Source organism: Petromyzon marinus, chromosome 31 (genome assembly GCF_048934315.1).
Source record: "Petromyzon marinus isolate PM22_M1 ecotype Great Lakes invasive population chromosome 31, UKy_Petmar_22M1.pri1.0, whole genome shotgun sequence".
Lineage (NCBI taxonomy): Eukaryota > Metazoa > Chordata > Hyperoartia > Petromyzontiformes > Petromyzontidae > Petromyzon > Petromyzon marinus.
The window spans coordinates 10,218,043-10,233,184 of NC_133697.1; the positions used below are offsets into that span (position 1 = coordinate 10,218,043).

Genomic DNA, 15,142 nt, shown 5'->3' on the forward strand with positions numbered 1-15,142 from the left:
CTAAAACCCTTCCTCTTTAGCCCCTGTAGCCTCCCAGTGGGGGTAGGAGGAGCCCTGTGGTCAAGGGTGATACGAGGGCACTCGTCACTAATAAGAAGAGGGATTTTCTTTGTGTGTGTGCGCGTGCACATGTGAATGTGTGGGGACCGGTGGCACAGTGGTTAGCGTACTGAGAAACGAACCTGGTGACCCAAGTCCCGATTTCTGCCCACGGCTACCATCGGTGATGATTATTTGAACCTGCCTTGGGCCTCCCCTATTTCTCGACTTGAGCCTCAAATGAGTACCTGCTTCGGTGTGTGAACATTGCCACTTGGGAGACAAAGGCAGTGGGGTTTGTTGCTTGCCACCCACCTTCTCCTGTGCCGTGCCGGCCTTCATAGGTACGCGCTAACAGCACTTGCCCCAAAAGTCCGTTAAGGCTTTACGGGGGACCTTTGTCATTGTATTTTTGTGTATGGTGGGGAGAGAGGGGGATGCATGTGGGAACACAGAGGGATCCACTCTGCTCCCCCCACTTCTCCCCCCCCCCCCCGACCCCTTCCACCACCCCACCACGATCTCTCTGGCACCCCCTGCGTGCTGCCTGTATTCTCTGGGGGTAAGAAAATACTACCCAGCGCATCGAGCCCTGGGAAATAAGCACACAACGCTCCGCTTTCCCATGAACAAATCTGGCCATCGTCGTTATCGTTTCCACGCGGTGCGGCGGTGGCGGCGGCGGCTGGCTGTTGGAAATCCTCCTCGTCCTCCTCCCGCCCCCCCGCCCAGGCCCGAGGAACGAGATCACCGTCTTCACGTTCGTCGTGCTGCTCTTCACTATCGTCGTGTGCCTCTTCCGCATGTTCTTCGGATACTTCAAGTACCTGAGCGTGCACAACTACAAGGTGGGGCGGGTGGGGGGTGGGGGCGGGTGGGGAGGTGGGGGTGGAATGTTTCATCCCGAGGTTTCTGGGACGAAAGGTCGCACCGCGGTCCTTCCCTGGGACAAGGGCCCCACTCTTTCTTCCTCTTGTTTCATTTCCGATTAAGTGTTTCTATAATAAAGTAGCAAAATACAGCCCCTCCACCAGCCCCCCCCCCCCCCCCGTTTTCATAACATTTCATTTTTTGGCATCCTCAAAACAACTGAGGGTTGATGCCCGTGGCAGATGCTTTCCACATTTCTGCGATCTGCAGCGTCCCTCGTTGGAGAGTCCCCCGGTTCAACTGCTCACATCGTCCCACCAAAACTGACCCGTGTCCTTCCTCTTCCCGTCTTCCCCTTCCATCTTTCCCTGCCGCAAGGCTGTCGATATGTCCAGCTTGTGACCCTCTCCTACATTTGCCCCTTTTTCCTCCCCCATCGGACTTCTCGGCGATTGCTGCTCACTGCCGATACTCCGCCGCTGCGGCGGTTTGCGCGCTGCCCTCCGAACCGAGCAAAACTCGGGTTTGAAACCCGGCCCACGGAGGACATCGGTGGCATGTGGTATCTGAACCATTCCCAGGTCTCCCCCCTTGGTTAGACTTAGCCTTAGACAATTGACTCACGTATGTATGTTGAACTTCTTTCACACCGTACGTGGCCAATCGGAGATGCTATATAAACGTCAGCAATAGGTTGATGAAGGCCTTTCTAGACCACAGTGCGGGACCACACCACTCGCTCGTGCCCCATGCTGGCCTCAATAAGTGCTCACTGGTTTCACCGGTTGCCCTCTGCTGTTTTGTAACGTGAAAACGAGTGCCGTCGCAGCGAGACTGCCCTCTCCTCCATCGATCCGCACATAATCTCCATGGCTCATCGCGTCACCCCAGTGAATGACCCGGTAGGGGCACCGAATTCATCCTGTTCACTCGCGCCCTTTTACTCAGACGGGTCACCACGCGTGGTCTCTGGAAGTCCCAAAGTAATCCTACTACGGTCTGACGTTTTTGTATGTGCAGGTACGTGAAGTGAAATTCTTTTGCACCCTGCGTAGCCAACTGTGCTAATGGGAGGTGCGGCGGAAGGACACCAAACTAAATACATGGCGTGTTCATCTGCGCTTCGCAGGAGCGGGTAGGATGAGTCATTTGTGCAGATAAATTTGTATGACAGGTTTCCGCCCCTTGGTGCCCGCCAGATCAAATTGGACAAATAGATTTCCACCGTAGAAGATACGTTTACATTGTTGCGGCTGTTGAATGTGTTCACGCCAGTGCCACACAAAGCGAAGGAAGTCCTCTTGCGCTGACCCCCAACAATTTAGTTTTGGCAACGTCCTGGTAATTTTTTTCTATTCAGGGAATGATCAATTAATTCAGAAAACGATCAAAGTGCAGTAGTCGTGCGTTGTGCAGCTAGCAGCGCACGCCCTGGGGTGCCCCGATTCAAGGTGGCGATTCCACTCTTTATTTTTTGGATTTCGGTTGGATGTAAGTAACGAGCCCGATGCATATGACGATGTGTTAAATGGCAAATAAATCTGGTGTTGAATACGCGATTTGATGCATGCATCATGAGCTTTGAGAATCGATCTCAGTTGATGATGCACCACTGATTGTTGGTACTGTGAGCTACTGCACTGCCACGACTTCTAACTTGGCCAGATTTATGCGTTTGTCTGCAGAAATTAAGTTGTAATAAAAATATCTTTAAAAAAAAACTACGACCAGGGCGGGTTAGCCTGTTCATAAAAAAATTGTTTGGACGTCTCGACAGCTCTATCCAAGGTAAATATAGACGTTTTAATTTGAGTTTACAAGTTCCCCGAATCGTTTGCAGGGTTTCGTGTGTGTGGTTTCTATTTACCTTGTGTAAATTTATAAGAATATAAATAAATTGCGGAAGTAATCTATCCCCGGTTTCCCAGGATGCACCATTCACGGGACTCTCGCTGTCGTATCCCACCGCCAAAGTCCGCGCACCATCTGTTGTGATCGGCCATTCTTTCCCTCTCATGTTGCCGTCACCCTGGTTGACTCTTGAGCTGTTAGTAAAACAAATACAGCATTGGCCGAGCCGGCAACGAGCGGGTCGCTACGTATGGGTGGTCTGCAGCGGTGTAACGTTGCATCAATTCATCGTTTAATAACAACAGCAATGACAGTAATATTAATAATCGACAACCCTCTTGTCACTTCTGAATGGAGGCCTCCCTACAATTGTGTTGGTCGTGTAGTTTGTTTGATCGTACTTCACCACGCTTGTCAGTACGGGTGGGTGAAGGGGGGGGGGGATGGGGGGGGACGGGAGGGAGTGGGGAAGAGGGTTCTGGTTCATATCTTACCGAACACCGTTGTTAGCTATGGGCGGGAATGGAACTCGGGTCGATGGATCATTGCGCAGTGCATCAACCACTGCGCCAACGATCCACCCCATTCGTTAATATCGATTCTTAAATGTCAGGATATGTTAATTTAATTGTGCGTGTAAGAATCATGTTTTGTTAATCCATATACTGTATGCTGTATGCGATGGGGTCACAAGAGCTCTGCAGCCACTAGAGGTGCTACCGTTGGCGGCAATGTTTACGGAATTCTTGAATCGAGCCTTGCCCCCTCAATTGCAGTTATCCGTTGAGTTGCCACAGTGGTGGAACGCTGCATCACCCAGAGCGCTCTGTGTGTGTATGGTAAATAACGATTGAAAGCTGGTTCTACATTATGGACAGTGCCATGCAACAGAGGAAATGGCGGGGAGGAGCGGTGGCGCAGTGGCACTGTGAACCTGGCGAACCTGGCGACCTGAGTTTTGACTCCTGGCCATGGCTAACATCTGTAGCGAGCAAGATCTGAACCGCTCGCGAGCCCCCGCCCCCATCGTTCACCTCCCTGCACTGCCCCCCGTGACGGTGAAGCCTGGTCAAACAGCCCCCACGACCAGCATAACGTAGGGAGCCGTTCACCCAGCAGTCGTAGATTGACAAAGGCCTATGAACTTCTTCAGTTCTTTAGAACCACTTTTTGTGTTTAGTTTGTTGTCCTTCCCCCACACCTCCGATTAGCCCGGTTGGCTATGTATGTTGCGAAGGAAGTTCGACAGACATACATTTATACAAAGTGTTATTAAACTTTTTTGAGACTCTACAACCGCATCACTGCAGGAGGTCGACTGATCACCTCGGTTTCATCCGGTATCAGTCGAGCGGCCCCCCGTGTTACGACGCGCTCTGCGCTTCTCCATCACTGCCAAGCGCAGTGGACGCATTTGAAATTAGAATTTGGCCTCGGTGAACAAATGTACTCTTTGACATCAGTGACTACTTTGATGGATACCAAAACATTTTCCTTTTTTATTCTAGTTATTTTGTTTAAATCTTTCACCTGAAAAATCCCTTGGGATGGGACATCTCGCTTGAAGGGGTGGTCCAGGCTGTGAATTGTCACATACATAGCTGTCGCATGATGGATGATATACACACACACATTTTAAACGATGTCTTTTGCTTTACTCCTCGCGGGCTTTCCTTTCCTCTCTCCCTTCAGGACTCCATGGTGGGCAGCCCCCCTCTGGATGACGAGGGAGGAACCCCCACTACACCACAATCTCCGGTATGTGCCCCCCCCCTCCCCCAACACTATATCTCAGCGAGGCGTCTCGCAGTCGTTGTGCCTCTCCAATAAAACCGGTTGACTCTCATCATTCGGCTGCTGATGTTCGACTACCCCCATGTGACCCGATGGATTGTCATGAATTTGGGGGGTCACAGGACAAAAATAGATATTTTTTGGTATTTTCTTTTTAGATTGTGAGCGCAGTGTCTCTCGTGGCTACAGGGGGTCACGTGAGGCAATTACTTATATAAAATAATAGATTCTCGTACGCACGATTGGATGTAGATACACGTTGTCATCAGCACTGCTGTATAGCGGAGCCAAGTAGAATTAAAGAGGAATCTTCACTAGGCTAATATTTTGGGCAATGGCTCTTCTCCAGACCCTTTTTGGCTTTGATAAAGGACAGCGCTAATGATGAACGCGATGGGATTTTTCTCGATTCGTAGTTGTACACCACTGCCAACGCAGTCCCTTAATTTATTATTCGCTGAAGCAAGCGTTGGAGGCTGCTTATCTTGGTAGGCGATCCTGAGTCATTGCAGGAGATTCCGTTTCCCATCTGGCAGGGACAAGCAGAGGAGATGAGCTTCGTGAAGATGATGGCGTAAAAACGCCCTCCTCTCGCGATGAAGAATCACGTTTGAAAGCCGTAGCGATGTTAAATAATAACGCTTCAAAAGTGTGGAGAATCGTAGAGTGCTTCCGGCGATCCGTCTTCATCTTCCCTGTCTGCGGCGCCTGCATTTCTGTCACTTCCCATGCTCTCTGCCTCTCCCCTCCACTCTCCCCACTCTTGGCGCCCGTCACCCCTTTATCATCGTCCCTCTTACCGTCCATGCCCTTCACATGTCCATCCCTCTCGGAGGCGGGGGGGGGGTGTATTGCTCTCTCACCTCTCCCACGGCCTGTCCCCTCTCTCCTGCACGTATTCTGCACAATGCTTTCTGCCCACTGCCTCTCCCTCTGCACCTCGCCTCTCTCTCTATCACTCTCATCATCCTACCCGCCCCCCCCCCCGTCCATCCTCACTCCGATCCTTACCCAAACTCACTATAACCCCGACCCTGACCCCGAACCAGACCTACAAGGCATCGGTGCTGTTTGCGCCGTCGGCCGTGGAGGAGGAGAGCGAGGTGATGTCGCCCCAGAGCTACGGCTCCATGGATAAAGACGACGAACCGAACCACAACCAGAGCAAGCCCCAGGGCGCGCCGACGGACGGCACTAACGGAAAGCCCGGTGGAGGTGGCGGTGGCGGAGATACGGCCAGCTCCGGTGCCGACGAGCCCGACCACCACCGGACCCAGTCGCCCGTCGCCTCCCCCAAACATGGTGTACAGTAGAGCTGGGGAGGAGTGGCCTGGCAGGCCCGACCACCAACCCGCTTGTCAGCCAAACTCGTGAATTGAGAAAGTAGGGGCTAGCTGGCAGGCAGGTGGGCAGGTGGCCTGGCGGGCGAGCGGGCGGGTGGGTAAATGTGGCAGCCACCCTACATGCTTGTCCATCAGCTTCCATGCGCACGACGAGACGGGAGAAGGAAGCGATCGCGAGATAGAATTGAACGGGGCGGGAGGGAACTGAGAGAGAGAGAGAGAGCGCAAGTGAGAGAGACGGGAGACGCGCAGATGTGTAGGTCGTTGGCGACGGGGGGTGAAAGTATACTCGCTGCAAACTCGGCGACTGCTTCACTCACAGCCAGGAGCCGGATTGCCCGAGATTGATTGTTGCACAGCCTGGAACACGTTGCACTAAGCGGTAGTGCCGTAAGGCCTTCCCTGTGTTGTTGTTGCGTCGCCTCAATACGGAGGGCCCTCTTTTTTTCAGTTTTTTTCTTTGCTGTAATTCATTGCGAGGTTTGGCGTGACATTGCCGCACACTGTATCTTTTTGGCAATGGTCATTTTCAGTTTACGCATCGGTAGCCGTGGCTTCTAGTTGACTCATGCAGGGACTAATCGTGGGTACGGCCATCATGCACTAACGACGTGCTTTTCACAATTGCCGGATTACTTGCAGAAACTCTTATCGACAATTAAAAAAACATTTCCTTTGTGGGGGCCGGATATTCTTAATAAAAAAGCAGACTCGCAATGTACAATGGTAATTCTCAGCGAGCCCGTCCAGAATAAATAGAAGACTTAATTAGATTCGGCTCGTTATCAGATTAGCGCGATGTAAAAATAAAACTTGACCTGGTGCACACTGAGCCTGGGAGACTGCAACCCTCCACTCCGAGACTTCGATGCAATTTTCCTCGTAGCTTCCACTCGTGGGGCCAGATCCACGCTCGGCCTCATGTCAGAACACTTGGTCACTCGTGAATGGCACGGCCAGACTTCCAGGCCGATTGGCGGCCTCCTAAAATCTTGGGCGGGGGGACTTGATTTAGTTGGTCCATGCATGTAGCCCTCTTGGCTGGCCATGAGCGAGCCAGAGCACACTAGGGGCTGCCTCTTCTCGCATGCTGCTGTGTCACTGGCTTCTTCTTCGAGACTGACCGACTGACCCTTTGGGTCCCGTCGGTGAGTGGCATATCCCACGGGGCCTGGTGCTCGGGTAAAAATGAGGACCTTGTTCCTAATTCATTGCCACCTCCCTCGTCACTTTATTTTTAAAAGCACGACGTGTTAAAACGACTTTTCGCTATGATCGCAGCACAAGTATTTACTGCGGCGAAGGAGAGAGAAAAACGAGAAAAATTTGCTTTGCGAATGAAACAAAAAAAAAAGAAATATGAAAACGGTCCAAGTGCATGAAGGACTAATATTTATTATCACCAAGGGTGGGTGGCGCGTGTTGCGGTCACACCAGATGCTGCGGTTGTGGGCGATTGTGTTACCGGTGGCGATCGGCAGTGCCATGCACGCACCGCTGGCTCTGCGGCAGTGTTCCGTGTGCAACGGGGAGGGGGGGGGCGGGGATGTTCCCTGTTGACTAACTCGTAGATCGACGGCCACCGTGGGTCGGGGGAGAAGTGGTGCTGGGAGCAGCGGTAATGTTAGTAAAGTAGACGTTAAGGAAAGCTGCCAGTTGTATTTTTTTGTCCCCCGGCTGTATGCTTGCGAGAATAATCAGTTACGAGTAGCGGTAATGCGTTAAAACAAGATTGCTGGTGCGCAGTATGGGAACGGTAGCGGGTGAGCGGTGAGAATCTGGTTGGTTTAAAGGAACCAATTTGGTCACCTATGCCCAGGAAATGTTCTGTCTGTCCGTCCTTCATGAGTCCGTCCGAGGACATGTCACGTGTTTTCATGGAAACTACAAAACCCCCGAACCAATCACTGAACTCGCCACACGGATTACCAATATAAATGCCCAAATATGTATCGTTTTTGGGTCACTTTGCCAATTAAAGTGGGGTCCACCTTGTGGAATGGAGGTTCCGTTAATGGATTGGCTTGCCAGCTAATTGTCTATCTTGAGATGGGCATAGCCCAAAAAACAGGGCTTCTGCTACTCTTGAGCCGCCATCTACAGTGAGGGAAAAAAGTATTTGATCCCCTGCTGATTTTGTACGTTTGCCCACTGACAAAGAAATGATCAGTCTATAATTATAATGGTAGGTTTATTTGAACAGTGAGAGACAGAATAACAACAACAAAATCCAGAAAAACGCTTGTCAGAAATGTTTTAAATTGATTTGCATTTTAATGAGGAAAATAAGTATTCGACCCCTCTGCAAACATGACTTAGTACTTGGTGGCAAAACCCTTGTTGGCAATCAAAGAGGTCAGACGTTTCTTGTAGTTGGCCACCAGGTTTGCACACATCTCAAGAGGGATTTTGTCCCACTCCTCTTTGCAGATCTTCTCCAAGTCATTAAGGTTTCGAGGCTGACGTTTGGCAACTCGAACCTTCAGTTCCCTCCACAGATTTTCTATGGGATTAAGGTCTGGAGACTGGCTAGGCCACTCCAGGACCTTAATGTGCTTCTTCTTGAGCCACCCTTTGTTGCCTTGGCCGTGTGTTTTGGGTCATTGTCATGCTGAAATACCCATCCACGACCCATTTTCAATACCCTGGCTGAGGGAAGGAGGTTCTCACCCAAGATTTGATGGTACATGGCCCCGTCCATCGTCCCTTTGATGCAGTGAAGTTGTTCTGTCCCCTTAGCAGAAAAACACCCCCAAAGCTTCCACCTCCATGTTTGACGGTGGGGATGGTGTTCTTGGGGTCATAGGCAGCATTCCTCCTCCTCCAAACACGGCGAGTTGAGTTGATGCCAAAGAGCTCCATTTTGGTCTCATCTGACCACACTTTCACCCAGTTGTCCTCTGAATCATTCAGATGTTCATTGGCAAACTTCATTGGCAAACTTCATTGGCAAACTTCAAACGGGCATGTATATGTACTTTCTTGAGCAGGGGGACCTTGCGTGTGCTGCTGTCCTTCACGGCGTAGTGTGTTACCAATTGTTTTCTTGGTGACTGGTCCCAGCTGCCTTGAGATCATTGACAAGATCCTCCCGTGTAGTTCTGGGCTGATTCCTCACCGTTCTCATGATCATTGCAACTCCACGAGGTGAGATCTTGCATGGAGCCCCAGGCTGAGGGAGATTGACAGTTCTTTTGTGTTTCTTCCATTTGTGAATAATCGCACCAACTGTTGTCACCTTCCCTCCAAGCTGCTTGGCAATGGTCTTGTAGCCCATTCCAGCCTTGTGTAGGTCTAAAATCTTGTCCCTGACATCCTTGGAGAGCTCTTTGGTCTTGGCCATGGTGGAGAGTTTGGAATCTCATTGATTGCTTCTGTGGACAGGTGTCTTTTATACAGGTAACAAGCTGAGATTAGGAGCACTCCCTTTAAGAGTGTGCTCCTAATCTCAGCTCGTTACCTGTATAAAAGACACCTGGGAGCCAGAAATCTTTCTGTTTGAGAGGGGGTCAAATACTTATTTCCCTCATTAAAATGCAAATCAATTTATAACATTTTTGACATGCGTTTTTCTGGATTTTTGTTGTTGTTATTCTGTCTCTCACTGTTCAAATAAACCTACCATTAAAATTATAGACTGATAATTTCTTTGTCAGTGGGCAAACGTACAAAATCAACAGGGGATCAAATACTTTTTTCCCTCACTGTAATAAACCAGGAATTCACCAACAGCAAAATGTCCGTTTAATTTGTCAGAGATCCAAAGACAGCTGTGTGCATTCGCAATAGCAATCGTCAAAGTGAAACAATCGTGGCCTAAGGGTGTTTATTTAATATTTTTTAAACCGTTTACAGTTTGACATAGAACTTAAATTCAAATGCACAATTAAGAAATGTATTCTCTAGGTCATTTGCACGAAAGGGCCAAGTGGTGTGTTCGAATGTATCTTCGACACTGTCTATGCTGTGCCATCATCATCAACAGCCATGGTCAATCGATTGCTGGATGAAGGCCTTTCCTAGCTGTCAATATCCCTCACGGTTTTGTGATACAACAAATCCACCCCCAGCGCTTGCACACGAGCTTTATCTCGCTGCTGCATCTTCACGGAGGCCGTCCTCCCGGGCCGCTTTCCATCGGCTGCCACTCCGTCGTTGGTTTCAACCACCGGCCCATCGTCTCTTCTCGGCAACGTGTCCCAAACCCAAGCCCACTTCTCTTTCATTAACAGTCAACATTGTCTTTTAACCCGTGTGCATATCTCTCATCCACGTGTCTCACAATGAACAGTAATACCCCGATTTATGTCTTCCCCCTTTTACGTCGTCACTTTCTTACTACCACACTACCTGATTTGTGTCGCCTCAACACACAATTACGTCGCCAACAGCATCGTCCGTCCTTTCTCGTCGTTTCGATATTCGTCGTCCCGCCTTTCAGGAATGCATCCCCGACGTAAACCGGGGTATTACTGCAATTCCAAGCATGCTTCTCTGGCCTCTGGATCAGAGACATGGAACTTGATTAAGAAAATTAATTAAATTATCTTAAAGTGCGCAGAGAAACATTGGGGAAATGTTTGCTGCTTATGTGTGTAAATTCTTGGAATTTGGGACTTTCAAAATCCAGTCTTGTAGAGGCACAGATGGCAATGTTTTAATTTTACACAAGGGATTATTTGAAAAACAATCATTCACTGTTGAGCTGTACAGACTGTAGTGATGATGATCACGACGATCATGATGGTGCTGAGGGTGTTGATGTGTCGATCATATCAACAATGATGAACCACGCCTGTACTGAGAACCACGTACCAAAGAATATTGACATTCGGAAAAATGAAATACAATTTTAAATATCTGAAACACGGCTCAAACTAAATCATGAAGTTTCTTTCAAAACAGAAACATTGTTGACAAATACTATTGATTTAAACTAGTTCCATAAAAATACTAAGTAACAAATGATATGCTATAATTATGCAGATTTTATCATGTGCATGATGCCCAACTGCAGATCTGTGGGGTGGCCCATGGAAGGCAGTACAGCAAGTCGTTTACTCGCCTTTCCTTGCAGATCGTTGACTTGTATCCCCGCGTACGTGTGGGATTTCTGCAGGAATTCTGATTACCACTGACATTGAAATAACATAAAATTCTCAATTTAAGGAATTGGCCAAACGTCCCACGTAGGATGCTCGTTAAAAAGAGCTTTCCTGGGTGAAATAATGACCACTTCCCATGTAATAATATCAGCTGTGAATTGGGTGCCAAACGCACTTTATTCATTGCCGGTCTCAAAGATGCAAATAGGGCCTGGTTGGTTGGGCCATGTAGACTCACTCGTCCGTCTGCCAGCGCGATATTTCTTTTTTTTTTGCTTTTAAAACTATGCAAATCGGTTGGCTGCTGATAACCAAAAAATTGCCGCCACTCTTGTCGACGCTAAACACGTAACGGCTAACAAGACTGGGTCTGCGTTAGACTGATTTTAATCGAACCCCTGTGTAAAATGTGACAATTTTACCGTGTTTTTACATTTGATGTTTACCCGTGTTGAGTTAATCTCAGTTTCGGAAGCTTCGTAGTCTTTTTAAAGGGGTCATCGCAGTGTTAGTTTATGCCACATCGCTTGCCTGCTTACTCCATGATTTCTCACTGGGTTACCACCAAGCAAAATCTGCAGAAATCACACGACTTTTACGAATAACAAAGCATTGATTTCTTCTCCTTTGCATTCACGGTGGCCTCAGTCGGCTCGTCTAAAACCGTTTCCCTCTCTCAACTTCTCTGCCCAAAGGGGCAGGGGTTCACAGCTCAAGCTCCCTCCATCCCATTCAATGCCAATCCATTCTTTACCATGGAATGCTACACTCCACACGAGGGTTCTCGAGCCATCACTAGAGAACGCCAATTTAGGTGGATCCCCCTTGCCTTGCCCGATGTTATTTTTCGGTGACGCCATCACCGAATGCAATGTAATGGTGACGTTAAAAAATCTGTCCTGGTCTGTAATTTATTTTCGTTCATCCTTTGAATCTCCCAAGATAATTTTACTCAAATACTAGCATTTATATTTGAAAAAGAAAATAGCAAATCCAGTGACTGACCACGGTGATTTTTTGCAAATCATTTCGCAGTTTCTGAGCTTCTGGACAATGTCCATGAAGAGTTATTTAGCTTGAGTTGAGACAGACTAAGACCCAGAATGACGCCAATTTTTTGGTTTGCGCTGATGAGGGCGTGGGATAAATGGGAGAGTGTGGGTGATTGGTTGGGAAGCAGAATCGAGAGTGGTTTCATGGCTACTGGTCGGATTATTGGAGTTAATGTGTCAACACGGTGTCACACACGATGTGGAATTCATAAAAGTAGAGCAGTACAAGTGATGCAGTGAATTTGTATAACCAAAGGCAAATATTAGAGTTGTTAAGAATACAAAAATGCTGAATTTCGTGTCACCTCCATTATGTGAAAATTGAACACTAAACAAGTTTTGTAGGCACTTGAGGCTGTGTGTCCTGGGCTGTCCATTACGATACTTCGGTAATGAGAGAAAAATATGCAGTACTCTAAAGTTACTATCGGCTGCAACATCACTAGCATGCACATTTATAAGTCCATGAAACAACCTGACCATATGTTTTTTCCTGACAAACGAAGCCTCAAAAACTCATGTCCAGTCACATGCGACACACACAGCCTGGGCCTGTAGCTGCAAGATGAGATGCATTCGGGATCGCATATTCCTTGAAGCCAGGTTTGAATCCCGAATTATTGTGCATTTGATCAAATGTGATGGAGGGATTTCAAATATGAGGAAGCCGTTCAACAGCCTTTGCAGGTGGTCAGTTGTTGGCCAGTGAACTTGCAAGCAATGTGCACATCCTTATAGACCTGGGGTGAAATATTATAACAATTACACAAAAGCAATGCTCACTGAAATTACATTGTGGTCTGCAAATTCAGCACGAATTATATTTATAATTGACCCCAGGACCGGTCCACACTAGAGATGGAAGAACTGTGCTGAAAGAGAACATTCGGATGTATTTGCAGCTTGCAGTGTGTTTTCCTACTGCACGATAGGAGGTGTCGTCATCGCACACTGCCGCAGCACAGCTCACACGCCGGTTAGCTGCAAGTGCAGCGTGTACACACTGCGAGGTGGCCAGGAGATGAGAGTACATCAACGGATTCTTGAATCTCTATCTGTGTGGAGCTTTTGAGTGTTACCCCATCGTGTACGCAAGTGGTTTTTCACCTGTTACACAACTTTCCTTTCCACACCAAGACAAACGCTCTTTCGTCAAATTGGCCAAACATCACAATCCAGGGGCCTCTTGAAAAAAGGGCCTTGAGAGTCGGTGAGGCTTTCCTGGATAAATAAATGGCATCGATACCGATTACTGTCTATTTAATGAAGAGAAATAGTGCTATAGATGTCTGAACAATCATGATGTAAGTGTAATGCTGCAAATGCAGACATGTTACGTTTTTCTTCTCTAAAAAAGCAATTTTGAGGAATGTACATTGCTATTTGACTTATGGCAGGGTTCCCAAACCCCGGAGTCCTTGTGGCCCACCATAATCCGCATTTCCATGTTCATCAATCTCATTTGAATCTGCGCTCTCAAAACGAAATGATGGAAGTCAAGATTGCTCTTGTGCCAGGTCACTGAAGCCTCAAAAGTGTCGAAGGCTTACTGGCAGGTCATGGCACGTGCCGAGGTCTTGTGTATGGCATGTACACACACAAGATCTTTACATTTGAATCGAAGCTCTCTACATTATACGATCAATTGTTACCAATCATCAGACATGCCTATCTGTGAAACCTTACTAATTGGCTGTGTTGGGTCTTGGCGGGTTTAACGACACATGCAATCTAACCAAAAAAAACCTCTTATGGATATTGGTCGCGAAAGCCCTACGCGTTAAACTGCTCAATTTGTATTCGAACAGAGAAGATAAACGTGGAAAGGATGCGAGCTGTGGTAATTTTGCAAGATCTGGAGCGAGTGAAACCTTGGCTCAGGTTGCGTTGAAATATGGTGGCCTAAAAACCTTAAGAGCAGACTTTTTCTCTTTGTAAGAGAAGGTGGTGGAGGTTGAGACGACACAAACGGCACCCGTGACGCCGTTTGCAATCGGCCGCAGAGTGGACAAATGCATCGTGCTGCATGGGAAAACGTGATTCTGGATGCAAGAGCGGCCGCGGTGGGGCCCCAATGTTCTGCGCAGAGGTGTAACGGATCTTACTTAACGGCGATTCTTAAGCTCGCGGCCCACGCGTCTGTCGCTTGTATTTTTTTTGGGGGGGCGGCGGTTCAATATGCTTCAATCTGGCGTGTTACATGCCTTGGGTCTCAATTGTAAAAAAAAAAAGAGACCTCCAGTCTCAACGTGCCCTCCCGTGGGGTGCAAATACAGCATCTGTGGGCGGGACGGTTGCATAAAAGACCTTAAAGGTGAACGTCTCCCTTAATTGGCACCGATTTAAATCGAGCTCTGGGCAATTTGAAAAATGTCGTTTTTACGTAACTGACCTCCCGGCGCCACAATGTGTTGTTCGGCACGATGTCCCGACATTTCGTGCCACTTTGCAGGGAACTTCAGTTCAGTTCCTGAAGAAGCTCCCAAGCACACGGAGCGAAACGTCGGAGGCCGTGCCAAACAACACGCGGCTAACAACCGGGAGAGCTCTGCAAGCACTGCCGCCAAAGTTGACGCAGTCGCAATGGGTTCGACTCGCCCCGCCCCGCAGCCGCTGGTGGCTGCTACAATCACACCGCAACGTTTAATTTGTTACGCCTCTAGAATCTGTGACCCTTTTTTTTTCTGGAGGAGGCTAATGGGTTTGTTTGCGCTGCTTAAAAAAAAAATAAGCAAAAGTATGCGACACGATGCCACTGTTTATTATTTAAAAAAAATATTACGAAGAATAAAAAAACAAAAAAATGCAATGGTGGCAATACCTTGTGTAATGACATTAAAATAAAAGAATAAAAATGAAATGAAAACCAAACAGTCTTGAGGTGCGCCTTTCTATTGCTGGCAATGTGCGTTACATTTCCTAAGTGTATATATTCGGAGGAACGAACCATTTTGAAAGTTACTACCCAAAATTGCATCCCAACTGTGCTGTCGGATTCATAAGACACGTATCTCCTGGGACCTTTTTCCCCCAGTATCAAAGTATGAAAAATAAGAATAGATGATAGTATGTTTTTTATATTCTTAGT

General features: G+C 48.0%; 1 protein-coding gene across 3 annotated transcripts in view; it reads left to right on the plus strand.

The window, feature by feature from the left end:
• Positions 1–14,925, plus strand: part of LOC116947816 (mechanosensitive cation channel TMEM63B-like) — a 99,372-nt gene extending 84,447 nt beyond the window's left edge. For all 3 annotated transcript variants that reach the window (XM_032963992.2, XM_076071078.1, XM_076071079.1), the window contains 3 exons: positions 772–887; positions 4,453–4,518; positions 5,604–14,925. In XM_032963992.2, coding sequence (XP_032819883.2) covers positions 772–887; positions 4,453–4,518; positions 5,604–5,867 — 446 coding nt within the window. In that variant the 3' untranslated portion in view covers positions 5,868–14,925. The remainder of the gene's footprint in view (positions 1–771; positions 888–4,452; positions 4,519–5,603) is intronic.
• The last annotated feature ends 217 nt before the right edge of the window (positions 14,926–15,142 follow it).